The 18,929-nt window shown below is 36.1% G+C and overlaps 1 protein-coding gene across 7 annotated transcripts in view; it reads right to left on the minus strand.

The window, feature by feature from the left end:
• The window catches only part of HACE1 (HECT domain and ankyrin repeat containing E3 ubiquitin protein ligase 1), a 122,408-nt gene that overhangs the window by 28,452 nt on the left and 75,027 nt on the right, over positions 1 to 18,929 (minus strand). For 6 of the 7 annotated variants that reach the window (XR_006717436.1, XM_045499156.1, XM_045499159.1 and 3 more), the window contains 5 exons: positions 8,402 to 8,513; positions 8,211 to 8,308; positions 7,943 to 8,030; positions 3,853 to 4,002; positions 3,136 to 3,332 (listed from right to left, as the gene is read on the minus strand). Coding sequence is in view for 6 of the 7 variants with exons in the window: in XM_045499156.1 (XP_045355112.1) it covers positions 3,136 to 3,332; positions 3,853 to 4,002; positions 7,943 to 8,030; positions 8,211 to 8,308; positions 8,402 to 8,513 (645 nt within the window). In the remaining variant the exon portion in view is untranslated. The remainder of the gene's footprint in view (positions 1 to 3,135; positions 3,333 to 3,852; positions 4,003 to 7,942; positions 8,031 to 8,210; positions 8,309 to 8,401; positions 8,514 to 18,929) is intronic. The other variant, XM_045499160.1, reaches the window with a different exon arrangement.

The following is an 18,929-nucleotide window of genomic DNA, read 5'->3' on the forward strand; positions in this document are numbered from 1 at the left end:
TAAACAAATTGATAGATACAAAATTAAATTTAAAAGAGCATTATATTTCAAATGTGGAACAGATATATATTCTCTGCATACATCATTTGTATTTATTTAAGGTACTCCTTTTTAAACAAAGTTATTTTCATCTATTTGGTTTCCCTCTATAATTACCAAAGACTTTCCATAAAATTCAGGAATAAATGACTCCCCCATGTGGACATCAGCTTACACAGATTTTCTCATACTAACAAGCTTGGCAACTCATTTAAGCTTCAATATGCTTACAGATTTTGACACTGAACTCCAAACGACAGTTACAACTTTACATCTATAGAGAAGAGTAAGTAAAAGGCTAACCCTAAAGTAACAAAAAAGTTCATGAAAGAAAGGTATGTTTAAAAGTAACAAAATCTCTAAAAAACATGGTTTGAAAATTGTATTTACAAAGTTAATACTTTAACAATCTTAGAGCAAGTGATCAATTTAAGATGCAGGTATGTTTCTAAAGATTTTTAATTTTAAAAAATTAATCAGGTTGCTTATTGGGTAAGCATTAAATGTTTAAACATCAATAATCTGATATACAATTATACTTGACTCTGGTAATATTAGAAAATGAAGAGGTTCAATTATTCCGAAAAAAATGTTTACATCACAAAATTAAAGCTGAGAATAATGAACATATTAGTGATTGAGATCCTGCTTTTATCTCTATTACCGAAACTAATCATTAAAAAAAAAAAGTTAGCCTATAATCAAATTAGTTAATACAGTGAAGTAAAAGTGTATTAAACTTAGAAGCAACTTTCAAGTTCTTTAATATTACAATACTATTCTAGCCTCAAACTAGGCTCACAACGAAAGGTATACCCCCAATATCCATATATTATTGTTATTACTTACCAATACATTTCAATAAAAGACACAAATGCAAAAGAATTAATACAATATGTATTTTTAAAAATCTAAACAAAAGTCATTTCATAATGAGAGGGGGACTATTAGGAGATACAAGGATAAATATAACTATGCATCATGCAATTGTTAGTGGGTCTTTCAACTTTGTCACATAAAACGTACCTGACAAGAGTGACAAATCTACTCATCAGATATAATATTCACAGATAAGAATCATATTTGAGTTTCTTGAAAAGCAATCTTTTGCTTATAACAAAGATTCTATAATTTCATTACTCTTAATTGAGAATAGGTCTCCAGTGTAAAATAAAATAATAAATGCACGACAGGGTAGACAATCTAATAATTAGATTTTTTAAAGTATTTTAATTCACTGGCAAGCTTATATACATAATCTTAAAAATAAGCATTTTATAATTGTCATCTTCTAGAGCTTAAAATGACTCGTTATGTTAAAAATCAAATAACATCTTCCTCAACATGTTTTGCAAACAGGAAGAACATTAGATTTGAAACTGGGTTTTGGCCTCAGTTTTACCACTAACTCTTTAGGCTTCAGTGTCGTCCTGGATAAAATGAAAGAGGAGACTAAAAATTGTCCAAGTGTACATATGCAAATACTCAGTTCCTGCTCTTATTTTCAACAATTACACTTAATGTTTTTTTTATGTGTATAGTATCTAAGTTTCAAAAAGTAAAACTACAGAGCTTTATATAACTTTCCAATACCCTGTACGTATCTCAAACTAAGAGCCTCTCTATAGAAAACTATGCAATAACAACGGACTTTTGTGTTGTGGTTTTCAGTCAGCAAAACGCTAGTAACAATTCTGTATCAGAAGTATTGTTATCCTGGGGCGCCTGGGTGGCTCAGTCAGTTAAGCGTCTGACTTCAGCTCAGGTGGTGATCTCATGGTCCGTGAGTTTGAGCCCCATGTAGGGCTCTGTGCTGTCAGATCAGAGCCGGGAGCTTGCTTCCGATTCTGTGTCTCCCTCTCTCTCTGCCCCGCCCCCACTCACGCTCTGTCTCTCGCTATCAAAACATGAATAAACGTTAAAAAAAATTTTTTTTTAGGGGCGCCTGGGTGGCGCAGTCGGTTAAGCGGCCGACTTCAGCCAGGTCACGATCTCGCGGTCCGTGAGTTCGAGCCCTGCGTCAGGCTCTGGGCTGATGGCTCAGAGCCTAGAGCCTGTTTTCGATTCTGTGTCTCCCTCTCTCTCTGCCCCTCCCCCGTTCATGCTCTGTCTCTCTCTGTCCCAAAAAAAATAAATAAAGGTTGAAAAAAAAAAAATTTAAAAAAAAAATTTTTTTTTAAAAAGAAGTATTATTATCCCAAGTCTATACAATAGAAAATTGGGGCTAAAAGAGGTTAAAGTGCAGCCAAGTCTTTTGGGCTTTTAAAAAAGAATATATGCTTTACTAAATCAATGGACATTATTTCTTACAGTTAGTTGCTTCTGAAGCCGTCTTGGAACTATAATCCAACTAACAGAAAGGGAAAAGATTTTAGTCTTGTTTAACCAAAAGTTGCTACTGGCAAATGACAGAAGTGGAATTGCCAAACCAGATTTTCTGACTCCCAATTTCCTATATTTTCAAACATAAAAATGTATTATATATTAAAATAACATATTTTTCAACAATGAAATTTAAAACATATGCCAAAATTTAAAACTAATATGTACAGGTGTATGTCAATTATTTCTCAGTAAAACTGGAAAAACTACTTACAAACAGAAGATATAATACATAATCAAGTTATAAAGCTTAAAAAAAATCAAGTAGTCAAATAGATCTACTGGATCCATTAGCTCTACTGGATCCCAAAAGCAGGTACAGAGCTTAACATGGGAATTTCTTCTTTTCTCCACTGGAACTCTTAATATCATACATTAAAACATGAAACAGTGACTGATGCAAATATGTTCTTGATGTAAGCTTCCATTTCTAATTGAATTTTTCAATATACAATTGCCCAAGTTATACAATCAACTAAATTGTGCTCTAGGCTGCTTCAGGAACTGCCTTGACTGTCTAACACAATAGTGATTTAATCCTAATTCAATGTTTGATATTTGATGGTTTAGTTAATTTAAATATCTTATCTGTTATAAAATGCTGTGAAATCCTGTAACAGTAAAAGCTTTTCTAGCTAGTGGCAGGAAACTAGAGTAATTAGCAATCAGGGACAAGTTAAAAACACTGGCTAAGGTAAAAATTTGAATACTCACTTTGTTATTTTGTGTCACAAGAATACTTCCACCCCCAGGTTTCAAAGGCACCTCTTCCATTGCTCCAAACACATCAGTTTCAACAGAAAAGGTTAGTTCTAGACCTAGATCACTAATATCATTATCTAAAATCCACTGCAAATTTTTGGCATATTCTGGATCAATGGATGCCACATCCTGGTAATTTACAGGAATACCTAAAAATGCAAACATACAGCAGTTATATTCTAAATGTTTCTGCCTTTCCTTGTTTGTTTAATGGTGAAATACTGCCCTCTACAGATATTCCATAAAACTGCAAAATATAATCCAATTGACAGCAAGATTTAAATACATACTAATTCCTGGATTTGGAACTCTATTAATTGAAGCTTGTGGTTTTTTCCACATTTTTACAATGTATTCTTTCTTTGAAATAGCTATACAGGAAAATTATCATGCACTTCAAGAAGTGCCAATTCTCTTAAGTATATTCATATAAAATTGCATTCTTAGCATGAACATATACACACTAAATGAAAAACAATTTTTTTTTTTAGGAAAAAGGTAATTTTTTCCCCTCTCCCTCAGGCTCCCAAATGCCTTACATACACAGATAGTCTCCAACTGAAATAAAAATTACCTCATCCAAAATGCCACCTCTTGTCTAGTTTTTCCTAAAGATTCTAAGAAAAACACTTTAAATAAATGCCTATGGAAATAACAATAGAGCCGTACCAAGAATGTGCTTATAGAATGATCTTGTAAAGTAAATGTTGACCAGCTGCCTGTGGTTTAAAGCTAATCCCAAGATCTGTCCAGCAAACCGGAAATAGTTCAAGTGATCAGGATTTACATAGGAGTTGCTATTAGGCTGAAAAGTTGTTCCTATTAAAATAAATACAATATAATTTATTTCTAAGAATCCAGATGCAGAAGAAAGATCATTTCACTGCAGATAAATCAGTTCAAACACAACTTTGACAAAACCAAAGTTACATGATGTATAAACTTCCACAGTAATGTTCTTTGTGGAATATATAGCAGACAAGGGAATTGTCAGAAGATAATCATTAATTCACACATACTTATCAGAGTTAAGTCTTTGCGCAGAGAGAAAATTTTAGAATACTTTTAACCGAAAGGTTGGAAGATGTGCCAGAGAGATAGTGGAAATAATATATTATACGATAAAACACACACACATTTTCCTCAGCAGTGTAGAAATATTAGGCTATGAATTAGGGCAGGTATTGTTTCATTCATCTATACATGCCCAGTGCAGTAGGTATTCACTACTTTTTGTTTCTTATGGAACAGAGCACTATGAGAGGGTAAGAATTTTAAATGTTCAACTTGTTCCTAAGTAATGAACTTGATGCCTTTTAACAATTTTCAGAAAATCACCTAAATCCACAAGTCAACCAATTATTCTTCACGACAAATAATCAACTTCAAATAAGTACCACTGAGGTATAAAAGTAAAAATGGCAAAGGCAATAGTTACCAATTACTGTCAAAACCCAGTATGATTCCACTTATATGAAAAAAAGATCTGGAAATAGACAGTGGTGATGGTTATACAACACGGTCAATGTACTTAACACCAGTGAACTGTATACTTTAAAGTGGTTAAAACAGTGAATTTTGTTATAATTTTACAATAAAAAGTCTAAAAAAATCTAGTGCAATGGAAAAACCTAATACCAAGCCTTACCTTTAAAGAATTCTTTCCGTATTTTTCTGTGATGATCACTAACTCTGAATACAACTCTCATTCATTGAACAAATATTTATTGAGCTCAGCCTATTTACTACTCTTCTAGGCAACTGGGCTAAAAGAAAGAATAACTCCTAAATCTAATAAATAGTATCCCTTCCAAAAAAAATAAATAAATAAAATAAAGGAAAAATGGAAAGTTTTGGAAAGTGAGATGTTTGGTCATTTAGTATACATATTTTGATAATAATTCACTTTGTGCATTGCTGGTCTTTGATGTCTCACTGTTAGCACTAGACTACATTGCTGTAACCAGTTTACTTAGATAAAAGGTACAAATTTGGAAGCTTATGGTTGAATGACTTAAAAGGCCCACATGAAGCTAGTCATTCACTGTCAAGTATCTTTTGAAAATCATTCCCAGTCATGGGTAAGACTGGGTATTAAAAGTCAAAACAAAGAGCACCTGGGTGGCTCGGTCAGTTAAGCGTCCAACTTCGGCTCAAGTCATGATCTCGCGGTTTGTGGATTTGAGCCCTGCATCAGGCTCTGTGCTGACAGCTCAGAGCCTGGAGCCTGCTTCAGACTGTGTCTCCCTCTCTCTCTGCCCCTCCTCTGCTTGTGCTCTGTCTCTCTCTGTCTCTCAAAAATGAATAAATGTTAAAAAAGTCAAAACAAAGTTTTGTGAGATGAATAAAAGACTTCAAGGACAAACATAACAATAATTCTAAAAATATAATATTTTAAGAATAGTCACAAGTATTTTTTTTACCTATCAAAATAGTAAATGCTTAGGGTTACTGATGAATCAGCAAAGATTTTGATGACTCAACTTTCCTTTCCTAGGTCTGTGATTTATAATTCCTTTGCTAAGTATTTTCTGGGAAATCTGGGTTATTAAAAAGGAGAAATTTTTAAAAAATAAGGAAACAAATTGGGGGGAGGGATCTTCAGGAAAGAAATGTTATTTTTAACTTGAAAACTACTTAAAACAGAACACAAAGTTTATGTTCTCAGTTCAAAATAAGTGTAACTGTGACACAGCTCTTTTCATTACTCAGAAAAATCCTATAGAACAAGAAAACATAATTCTCACAGAATAATAGCTTCTAATATTTATTTCTGCTTTCTATGTGCCAGGTACTGAGCTAAGCATTTTTACACATCAGCTAATTGATTTCTTTCACCACATTACAAAACATAGGTTACCATCATTTTCAAATGGAGAAACTGAGGTCCAGAAAGGTGACATTTACTGGCCCAAGATCGCAGCAAAAAGAGGTGCAGAGCGAGGACTCATGTCCAGTGTAACACCAAAGGCCAAATTCTATAGTAAGCATCTTAATATAATGAGAAAGCAAGTTTTAAAGAAATTGTTAGACATGAGATCTAGCCAAAAATTTCCCACATTTAGGAATTTTAATTCAAAATTTTTTTTTTTTTTTTTTTTAATGTTTATTCATTTTTGAGACTGAGAGAGACAGAGCACCAATGGGGGAGGGGCAGAGAGAGAGGGAGACACAGAATCGGAAGCAGGCTCCAGGCTCTGAGCCATCAGCCCCGAGCCCGACGCGGGGCTCGAACTCACAGACCGTGAGATCATGACCTGAGCTGAAGTCGGACGCTTAACCGACTGAGCCACCCAGGCGCCCCAATTCAAAATTTTAATATAATTCCCTCCATATCAACTAAACATAAGAATAAAGAAACATTTCATCTAGATTTTAATTTATAAATAGTGTGACCCTAAAGAGAAGACTTATATGGCTTACAAAAAGGACAAATCACCATCTTTATGGTCTCTTTTGCTCTGCTAATATATTTGTAATATGAGGAAGAATCTTGACTTATGATTCCATACCAAATCTGTTTTTCAGGTATGAAAATAACAGACATAGAGTAAGGGACTATAAAGAAAAGAAATAAATCTAAAATAGAATGTTCTAATTCTAAATCTTGCTTCCAAGGTTAGGCCTAATTAAACTCAGCACCTCATCAAACTGGTCATCAAAATCACAAAGACACCAAATTCACCTCAGAGTAAATAATCAGTAGTTACGGATTTAAAGCAGACAGTCCCATAATCCTAAGTAACTTCCAAGAGACCATGTGAGTCTGAAGCCCATCACACAGGTGAATCCCTGCAGCTCCCTGGCATCACTGCAGCCCCCCACCCCCTCGCCTCTCTTAGAGTCATCCTTCTTACTCAATGGAGATTTGCCTGCTGGTTTGGGTAGAGGCAATCAGAAGCTATAATTAATGATACACTCTCTGCTTATAAAAAGAACTTAAACACCGGGAAAGAAAAGATTTTCAGGAAATAAAAGCAACTGTGTAAAGCATTGAAAACTTGGAATCCCACCTTCACTTGGATATGTCTTTATTAAGTTAGAGAACTGTCAGGTATACCTCCCACAGATGAGGCAATAACCATTTCCATTTTGCCTACAATATCAAGTTACAATTGTGCAGATTCAAAGCATCATTTCAACAAACAGTTTATCTGTTTTATAAGATAATAACAGGTTTTCAGTTACCAGATTTTGATCTTTTAAAAGGACTGAAAACTAAGCTACTATACATAAATAGATTATAAATTAAGATTTAATACCATGATTTCTAGACTTTTTTTTTTTTTTTATGATCCAAAAATTTTAAGACTTGGAAACTCAAATAAGCAATAGCAAATTTTAATTTTTCCACATAAGGCTATTTTTAAGCCCATCTACTAGCACTGTTTCACAAAAGGAAATTTTTAACTCAAAAATGAGTCTAAGGACAATCCTTAAATTGAGTAAGTTTAGTTGTACTTTACAAAGGACTGATGAAAACTTCCTTGGGGCCAGCACTAGCCCTTGAGACAAGTATCTAAGAACCAACTATTTACAGGAAAGAATACTAAACTGAATCAGATTCTATTCATGATCCTACTGCTCACAAACTGTGTTAATGTAGATGGAAACTCTGAATTTCAACTTTCTTTTTTATGAAATGGGAATACCCCACCTAGCTCACAGGATCACTACGGGAATCAAAGGGTACAATGCACTGAAGGAGTTTGAAAATGTGACAAGCCACAGAAAAAGTGATGTAGACTGTGCAACTTACCATCAGCTGACTGGGTAAACAATGCATAATCAGGATTGACTATCTCATTAGACAGAATATCAAACCACTCACGCACAACACCTTGACCCTGAGTTCAAGAAAATAAAATTAAGTATGAACAGAAATATATGAGGAAAAATTTTTTTCTGAATAACAAATGAAAATAATTTCAAGTTTCTTCCATTATCAATTAAATACTAAACTTTATTCAAGTGTATTTCAATCTTTTATATATAATGACCTTAACAGCACTTATTTTTATACCCACCATGCCTTCTTCTCCATAGAACCGTACAGCAATTCCTTGCTTTAGCTTTGCACAATTTGCTTTTGACACAACTTCACAGCTACTCCTAAAAATAGAATCTAAATATGTAGCATTGATTAATTTTACATATTAAAACTTGTAATAACTAGTATTTTGTGCCTCACACACATCAGTTTCTTTGTCAAACATACCTCTGTGAACCAGCAGGATATCATTTTCATTCACTGGCCTGTGCACCATGTCTGAATCTGGTTGTCCTGAATGCAAATGTTCATAGAACCATTCACAGCGATCTTTAAATGGCTACCCCAACAAATAACGGTAAAATATGTTAGCATTATTTCAGTTATCTATCAGATAACTTAATGAGCCTGCTAAATCCCCTTTCTACAAATAATCATTCTTAGACCTTTATTTATAATAAACAGTTTTAGATAATGTTCTGACATTTCAAAAATTATTCGCAAAAAGGCAGGTCTTAGCTGAAATGCTTTGATTACATAGAGTGTACTTTTTTTAATTATATTTTTTATCAGAAAAGACTTAATAAGTTAGGTTATATCTAAAAACTTAATATCAGATATGTAACTGATATGTAATTTACTCTCAATATCTTTCAATCCCAACAACACTTGTAAGGATGAATTTACAGGGCACCTAGGTGGCTCAGTCAGTTGAACATCCAAGACCCTTGGTTTCAGCTCAGGTCATTATCTCACAGTTCATGGGTTTGAGCCCCACATAGGGCTCGGCACACAGCCTGCTTGAGATTCTCTCTTTCCCTCTGTCTCTCCCTCTCTCTGCCCCTCCCCTGCTCGTTCTCTCTCTCTCACGAAAATAAATAAACTTTAAAAAAAGAATGAATTTCCAAATCCAGAAAGATTACACTTCATGTTACATTTAATTTTCCATGAAAATAATCTTTAGGCCTAACTTTATTCTTATTTCTATCCTTTGAGTATGTAGTGTAAACCTTGATAAATGGGGTATTTTTTCTTACTTTAATGTAAATGCCTGACTTAAGCTTTGATTGCCAAGGCAACCACTTCAAAGATGGCTATTTCAAATAAACAGAATGCCAGCCACACATCTAGATAAAGAGTCAGGCCACCTTCCCACATGGAGGCTCCTCCATTTTAGAGATCTTGGTTCATTTCTGTAACTGACCATTTGGACCACTTGTTGTTTTTTTCTCTTCCCGTGCTTTAAATTCCCACTCTTACGTTGTAAATTCACCAATAGTAACCTGTGAAATCCTAGGCTCCTACCTCAACCCCAGTAAAAGCAGAACAACAGGTCCATGCATGTTATCATGCTCACACATGTGTACACACTCTCCCACTCCCCCACCTCCACTCCCATGTATACTGTGTAATATCCAGGTCCTATAAGTAACAAACCTTTATTTTTTTTTCAGTTTCCTGATAGTTATTGCTGAACGGCATCTTGCAATCATAATAAGAACCACAAGGGCTTCTCTAGCCACAAAACTGGTTAATGACAAGACCAACCCACAACTGGCATAGTTGGCAAGACTACATGATTACCCTTGCAACTAACCAAGGGTTATGCCTTTACCTGCAACTTGCCTACTAACTGCCAAACTCACCATCTAAGAAAGGGACACCTTTAGCTAGGGGTCATACTACTATGTGCTTTCACACATTGCCTCTGTTGTGTGTTGCCTGCAGTATCCAACCTAAAGGTCATGGCTGCCATAATAATCCAAAAATTTCCCCAGAGCAGCATAATCAAGGCCATGTGGTCTAATGCGACAATCAGACTACTAATTAGAAAGATCTTATTTGATTACTAATGTGCATAAAGATCCTCAATGGCCAAGGAAAGCTAAGGAGGGTAGGTAAGACTGCAAGGCTATTGTCACTGCCCAAGGAGGGTTCTGAGCCAAAGATAGGAAGGAATTATTCCCCTTAGGTGAGGAGGACTGAAGGTTTCCACTTGCAACCGAGTCAACTGGGTTGTGCCCAAATTATATGTCCTAACCCAGAAGAGTGAAATAGGCTTACAACTAGAAGCCAATGGCACCACAAAGGGAAAATACAACCGAGGCCTACAGTCTCTGTGTTACCACTTCACTCACTGAAATTGCTATTGTCCCCTGACCCAATGGGATACCATGGGTCCAATTCCTGGTGTGGTATTGCTAAAAATTAATGACAAATAAATATCCTGAACATCTGGTGCCAGCACGTCCTAAGAACCCTGAGGAGGTACAGCAGCTCTGTGATAACTGCAAAACCCACGAATGCTTCCTGGTATTATTCAATGTCATGCATGCCAACATGCCAAGACTCTGGTTTATGCTCCAGAGGCCTAGGGACTTTTCCCAAACACCCTGTGCATATCATGCTACTGAAGACAGACTCCAATCCTGGAGATGTCTATTGGGACACCCTGAAAAAGAAAGCAACCACCTATGAAGAGGGCTGACAGTGATGTCATCCAAAATTTTCTGGTAACAACATGGAGGATTAAGGTCACAGGAGAAAAAACACGTAGAAACCAAGATCAAAAACTATACCTTAATGAAACTCAAACCTTGCTTAAAGATTTTATGCAGCAGGAAGGAGAGAAGAGAGCTAATTGGCTATTGTGGATTTTCTTGTTTGTTTGGAACAGGCTCTAAATGCCTCACAGTGGCCAAAATGCACTAACAGGCCAGTATCTAAAGACCCTAAAATCCATAACTTTCTCAGAGATCCATCTGGGCTATACTGTCCTTCCTTCTGAGATACCATAGATCCTGAGCCCCCTCGGCTTTCCACTGAACAGCTTTCCACTAGAAGCATGCCTCTTGAGGTGTCTCTTCCAACAAGGGAAGAGCTGACAGGATTATCGAGCCCTCTCCTAGAGGAGGAAGAGGGAACTGGGAAGGCAAAGGCCCCTAGAGCTACTGATACTCATAGCCGAGCCCTCCCTCTCCTCACGTGGATATACATTGCCTGGCACTGCACCTGTCCTTCCATCATCGTGATTACTGCTAAGGTTCACAGAGGAAGCCCATCTCCTGTTGCACAAAATTCCCATGGTCCAATGGGTTCATCATTCCCATGACCACAATGACCCAAATGACCCCTTCTGCATTTCCAACCTGAAGAGGCCCCATTTGATGTGGAGTCCAGAGAATTATTTTTACAAGGCATTCCCCCTAATTACAGGGTAGCACTACTACATTTTATTGTGACTGCCAAAACCATCCAAAAGGCACTAGAACTCTTAGGAGAAAGCTTGCATTCTACTCTGTCCCTTGAAAATTTAAGATCCAGCCATGTCTTTGAAATGTAAACACCCAGGGGGTACCTAAAGCCCTGCCCACAATCGCCTGAAACCGCCGGAAAAAAAGGGGGAAAACAGACCTTTTAAAATACAAAATGCTATAAAAGCTCTTTTGCCCAAACTCTAGTCCACAGCCTCTTTAAGATTATTTGTTAAGGATAAGTACAAATCTTAAAAGTCGTCTCTACAAATATTAGTACAAAGCTTTCGCTACTAGAGCAGGCAACCTTTTCTTATTCTGTCTGCCAATTTGGATTCAGCCCTTATTTATAAACTAGTGAGTGTTATATTGCTGTACCTGATTCATGGCTAGAATGCTGAAATGGAAGCTACAGGTCTCTATGTCTGTCTGCATGTTCATGTATGTCTATGGGTATGTTATGTATATGTGATTTTTTTCTCTCTACCTCCAGAGACAGGATCACCAAATTAATTTGTAAAAGACCTATTTCACTGGCTTAAAAATAAGCACTTAGGAAATAAGTATTCCTAAGACTCAGAAATACTGAAACTAACTCAAATATTTTCAAGTTCACATGATCTGGAATAATCTCTGGTAAGTAAAAGCTACTTTAAATTTGGTTTAATTTAAAAAAGTATGTCTTCAGACACATAGATATTCAGTATATTGCAAATTATATCTAATTCGTTTATATTATAAAATTATACTGTTCATGTATATTATATATAGTAAATATAATGCAGATCATATTAATATAATTAATTACGTTAAGTATAATTCAGATAAAAAACTTACTCTACCTGGGTTTACTAGTCAAATAAATTCATGTTATATCTTACAAAATTTGTCAGCAAGAAAAATAGCTTGGGATGGTGGTTTACCTTTGTCTACTGTCTAAAGAAGTTTTTCATGGGTAGTCTAAACATAATTGCTGTGATCGAGTGATTTAGATAAATGTTAAATGAGATATGAGTTTCTAAGCAAACTTTTCAGCAATATTTATGTGATGACATGTCTACTTAAAAGTAGTTTCTAAAATTTTTGTTAACTTCCACCCTCAGAATTTTGCTAAATTAAATGAAAGGAATTCACTGATTATCTAAATCATTTCCAAATAAGATAAAATACTGAAATATTAATTGCAAAACAAGCCTAAGTTGACCTACTTTTGACCTCTTACTACAGAGGAACTAAAGATATTTGGGTCTGTTAGTAAATGTGTCTTGTGCCACCACACTGCAAAGCTGTACTACGAGGAAATGTATGTTTATAGAAATTATGAAATATAGTCACAAATTTGCCAGTCTAAAGAATGCTGATATAATAATTCACAAGTTTTACTTCTTACTTTTTGTGAGAAATTAAGGTTTCTAAGGGCTAAGAATTCTAAATAATATATATAATTACAGCTACTAGAAATAATAAGGGAAACATCTCTGCATGCAAGAAAAGTAGGATGTATCTTCAGCTAAGAGAAGGTATGAGGTATGAAGATGTTATTTTTGCTAAGGAAAAAGAAAGCAATTTGCCTTAAAATTGGTTTTTTCAGAATGGGAAAGAGGAAAATAAAGCACAAAATGGTATAGAAAGTTGAGAAGAAAGAGAAAAGAATTTTACCTTGTGCGGTCAAGTTGGCTAAAACCGAATTGTTGTTATAAATGGTGGTTTTTAAAATAGTAAGCTTTAAAATCAATACTGTGCTTATATAATTTTCTTTCATCTGCTATAAGGACAAAGTTTTCTTGGGAGTACTGGTCAGCTCTTGATAATAGATTATGAAAGGTTTTGCCTTATCTTTCAAGTAATCTAGCTAGAAAGCAAAGATTTTGTGTTTTATCAAAATAATTAACCTGTTTCATGTGTCTTAATCAGATCTTTGATTACTTAAGCAAACAGTCTTTTCAATATTAAAGGAGCTGAATTTTGCTCACAACTATGTAACCTTCTATATTTGCCTTTAAAATCTTTTGTCACTGCAGTACCTGGGTAGCTCAGTCAGTTAAGCTTCCTACTTCAGCTCAGGTCATGATCTCATGGTTCATGGGTTCAAGCCCCTCATCAGGCTCTGTGCGGACAGCTCAGAGCTTGATGCTTGCTTCAGATTCTGTGTCTCCCTCTCTCTGTCCCTCCCTTGCTCATGCTCTGTCTCACTTTCAAAAATAAATGAAAACATTTAAAAACTAATTTAAAAAATACAATCTTTTGTCACTTAAGTAGATAATTAAGTATTGTTTCATAATCATCTGTGATCCTATTTACTCAAGTGTCTAAAACCTTTTGATATTTTGACAACATTCCCCAAATGAAATTCTACATCAAGTCCTTTTAACGTGGAAATAACTCTGGGATTTCCTAGGGAACCCCTGGAACATCTCAAAAGATCTCTTTACTTTCCTTATAAAAAGAGAGATGATGAATTAACTAGGTTTATTTGATATGTTAAATTATAAGAGAAGCATTATCAAATAAGAAATAACACTAAACCCTCCTTATGGATATCCTTGTATGGATATATGCTATTAATGTAAGTGTTCCAGAAATTCTATAAAATTCCTAAAAATCTGATATGAAATGTTATCAGTCATCATTTCCAGTTACCATCTTAAAACGTGTGGCACAGAAATAGCCAAATTTCCTTGTCAGCGGTGTTATAATTAACTCTCATCAGAGCTTTAAATTTAAGCATTCTTAAGTCTTTTATCATTTACAGAAGTTACTGTTTCACTCTGATGCTTTTGCACAAATGCTTCATCTTCAAGGAGATTCCTGGAAAGGAATCTGACAAGCCCAGGTTTCTGATAACTTTCAGATCGTACCACTAAACTAGGTAAGAACGGACAGAACTCTAAGGAAAAACTAAATTCATAAAACTGCTAAAAAAAAGATCACGACCAAGAATCACTAGGACTGAATGAACTGAAGAGAATAATTATAATTTTTTATGAGTTTTGTTTGAAATATTGCTGGTTCTTTAATCTTCTGTTTTCCAGATTGAAGGAAACGTTTTCTCTTAAGCTAGCTATGACTTACAGCAATTTGGTAAAATATATACCTTTGTGAACAAAGGTGAAACAATCACTTTTTCCCTCCATCTGATCCCTCCAGAATTCGGAAACTCTCAGTGACTATACTTTCACAGCAGTACAATTATTTGCATATGTTCACTTAAGAATCTGTTCTCCTTGTACCAGGACACAACTGGAAACAATGGTTACATTACCAAGGCTTTGAATGGAATGTCATAGTTGAGAGAGACATACATAGATTCAGATATGACCAGATAATTTTTAAAAATTAAGGTTGACTTTATGGAACCAGTAAGGCCCCTAGGGAAAGTCTGGTGCCTTACATACAGGGTTCCCAGCAGCCTTACCAGGTAAGTGAAGAAGGTCACTTCCTGGCAGGCCCAGGAACCTCAGAATAGTTGAGAGCCTCAAAAAATGAGGAATTCACCCCAGTCTATCTGTATTACAGATGAAGTCTGACATCCACGTCCTTGGCTTGGCTTCGTAGCCTTGAGAAGCATCTACAAGTTCAATGTATGACTCCTTATGAAAAATTCAGCAAAGCTGAATTAAAAGAGTCTACATGGTCAATCATGGTCAATAGCTATTCATGCTGCACTTATGTAAATAACCAGGCCAAGTTTAAAGAGACTGGACTTATTTTACAAACACTTGAGCCTTATTTTCCTGATCTCTGATAGAAATGGGGGTGACTCCAGAAAGACCTAATTATGTTTCAGTAATATGCCTTTCCAGATATCAGATTTAAGTGCTTTTAATTGTCCTTGAGGTTTTGTTTTTTACCTGTAAATTGAAATGGATCATAAATTCTTCTAGTTTCTTCCAGTATTTGGCTACAACTCTCCAAACTAACATGTCCAGTTTTTCTCCCACCCTTGTGACTTGGAATCATTGAGAACTAAAATTGCCTTTCTCCAAAACAACGAGAGCTAGAATGGAATAACTGGATATACACTTCAGAGAAATCATCACAATCTCATATACAATCTTCGTGTCTGTTGCTGTGTGGGCAATAAAGAGTTTGCCTGAACACCTGATGTCATCATCACAAAAATTCAAACTGCAAAGCTGTTTTGACCCTAACATCTAGGAATTCTGCCCTCCAGATTCAGATTCGGTTTATAATTTGCTTCAACCATTAGCCTTTATTTTTCCTTTACTCCATAGAAATGCCTCTTATTAAATACCTGATTTCTTGCAAATATAAGCCTAACTTTGGGAATACACTTGCAAGACCACCTCCTGAAATGAAATACAACTATTTAACTGATCTATTTTCATAGCTGGACCTTTCAAATTTGGGACAATGGCTACAGACTGGATATCAGACTACTGCCTGTATAATTATTAAGTTTTGCTATTACAATGTGCTATTTAGATGTGTACTGGGTTTTACACATGCCCTACAAAAGACTTATATCTGCTACCCAGGCAGTTAAGGTCCTCACCATTGACTCTGATGCCTCAGAGTGGACTACAAATACTGACACTTGTTTGGGGTGTTTGCCTTTTCATAATGCAAGGGCCTGACTTAAACTTTGATTGCTGTGGCAGCCACTTCAAAGATGGACTATCTGAAGGGGGAGAATGGGGGTAGGGGGGTGGGGGTATGGGACACAGCCACAAAACTAGACACAGAGCCAGGCCATCTCCTCATACTGAGATTCCTTTGTTTTAGAAATCTTGGTTAATTTTAATAACTAACCATTTGGCCACTTGTTTTTTCTCTTCCTGTGCTTTAAATTCCTTCTCTAATGTTTTAAATTCACCAGTAAAAAATGAGCCTTCAAAACCCTAGACCCCCACATCAACCCCCAATAAAAGCAGAACCCCAGGCTCAGGCGTGCTTATGCTCTTTCTCTCTCTATGAGTGACCTCACCGCGTGGCCTCAGGTATGCTGAGTAATTTTCAAGTCCTGTAAGTAATAAACCTTCATTTTCAAAGTCTCCTGATGGCTACTGTTGAAGGGTTCAGAACCACAAAGGCTGGTCCAGCCACAACACTGGTTATTGGTAAGCTGAGAGTTAACACACAACCGAATATATAAGGCAACTAAAAAGGAACTGTTACCTTTTTTCTTCCCTTCCTCCACCCGAAAAACTGAAAAATAAGATCTCTTGAACAGTAAAGAAATCTCTACCTTTTATTCATTTGCCAGATAAGCATAATTTTTATGATTAATCAGGCAGTATTGCATACCTACTAAGTGCCAACACTGCAGGGAACATATGAGCTTTAAAATCTCAATTTCATTGTTAAAAATGATTTAATACAGTTAAAAGAGGTAAGACTAGCATAAAACAAACAATACACATATAATATCAAGTTCTAAACCATTAAGTGAAGACTACAGTGCACTAAGAATTTACAGACTGCAAAGATGAGGAGAGTACAAAGCTTTCATGAGGTCACAGTTTGGACTGGAATATAAATCTGGGTAAGATTTACTCAAGCACGGAGAAAAGAGAGCACACCAGGCTAAGGGAGTCAAGGAGAAAGGCACAGAAAGAGAAACTGTGTCTTTCTGGAAGATGAAGTGAAGGTAGCTGGCATAACCAGAGTTCTATTCCTGCACATTATGAAGGAAATAAGTTTGTGCAAGTACACTGATGACATAATTATGGATCCTGAGAATCAAGTGAAGGATACAGGGGCTACTGTATTTGGTCAGAGGAATAACATGGTAAATGTGGTTATTAAAATGTGAGTTGCACCAGAATAAAAGGAGACTGTCTAGGCAACAGTTAAAATATTAAGTACTGGGTGATAATGTGTGGGTCATGGGATGAAAGAGGAACAAAAAGGCAATGAGACATGACTTCTTTGAATAAAGATGAAAAGTAAGAGAAAATCTCTAGAGATAGAACTTAATGATAGAAACAGCTTAGAGGGGGAAAACCCTCCTCTCACAATCTACCTCTAAACTCCTAGGAAGCAGAGGTGAAGAGATAATGAATGAGGTTTTATATATTCTGAATTTCAGGTTATTTGGGATGTAACTACTAAGAGCTTGGAAATAAATACTGGAAAGTACCACAGCTAAAGCACTAGAAAGAAAGTCATGAACAAAGCTGAAGATGGACACAAGGTAAGGTCTATTGTTCAAGAGATTAAAGATATAGGGAACAAACACCTATAATGGAGTTTATGATTACAGGTCAGGACTGAGAATCTGCTTGGCCAAATGATACATAAAGCTAGAAAAGTCAAAGGAGGACCAGGGTGGTGTAATACCACAAAGCCAAGAGTTTCAAGAAATAAATATAATCAATACACAAGACCACAAAGAGGTTATCTTACAGGAAATTTATAGGACACCAGTAAGTTTCTTCATCTGAGCTAAACTAAGAATTAGTTTATCCTCAAAAGGCTTAAATATCACTTTTTATTAATTCTTAGTAAAAATACTGTTGTGAAGATAACCGGTGAAAGATTAACTTCTGCCTTTTATTTATTTTATTTTTAAAAAATGTTTATTTTATTTTGAGAGAGAGCAAGAGAGCATGTGAGCACACAGGGGAGGGGCAGAGAGAGAAGAGAGAGAATTCTAAGCAGGCTCCATGGTATCAGTGCAGAGCATGACGGGGGTGGGGGGGGGGGTGGGGGGGTGGAGATCAAACTCACAAATGGCGAGATCATGACCTGAGCCGAAATCAACAGTTGGATACTTAACTGACTGAGCCACCCAGGTGCCCCAAATTCTGCTTTTTAATGTCTGCTCTTTCAGTAAGAAAGAGCAGATTCTTTTTAAAAGTTAAATGTATAAAGGTGTCTGGCTGGCTCAGTCAGATCATGTGACTCTTGATCTGAGGGTCATGAGTTCAAGCCCCATGTTGGGTGTAGAGATTACTTAAATAAATAAACTTAAAAAAAAAATAAGTTGTTGAGTTAAGATGACAGAATAGTTGGGGCGCCTGGGTGGCTCGGTCAGTTGAGCGTCCGACCTCAGCCCAGGTCATGATCTCACGGTCTGTGAGTTCGAGCCCCGTGTCAGGCTCTGTGCTGACAGCTCAGAGCCTGGAGCCTGTTTCAGATTCTGTGTCTCCCTCTCTCTCTGCCCCTCCCCTGTTCACGTTCTGTCTCTCTCTGTCTCAAAAATAAATAAACGTTAAAAAAATTAAAAAAAAAAAAAAGATGACAGAATAATAGGAGGACCTTATGCTTGCCTCGTTCCTCGAACACAGCTAGATAAATATCAAATCATTCTGAATATGAAGGAAACAGATCTGAGAACTGAGAACAAACTGCTCAACTGAGGGAAAAAAGAGGTCACATCATGGAAGGTAGGAGGTGTGGAGACGTGATTTGGGGGATAAAACAATCCCTAATGCTGCAGAGAGGAAGGAGTCCTGATCAGGGAGAGAGGAGAGAAATAGAGAGAGAGAGAGAGAGCACACTCTCTCTTGTGCAGGGCACTGCAAAGAAAAGATACT

The sequence above is a fragment of the Leopardus geoffroyi genome, chromosome B2 (genome assembly GCF_018350155.1).
Source record: "Leopardus geoffroyi isolate Oge1 chromosome B2, O.geoffroyi_Oge1_pat1.0, whole genome shotgun sequence".
Lineage (NCBI taxonomy): Eukaryota > Metazoa > Chordata > Mammalia > Carnivora > Felidae > Leopardus > Leopardus geoffroyi.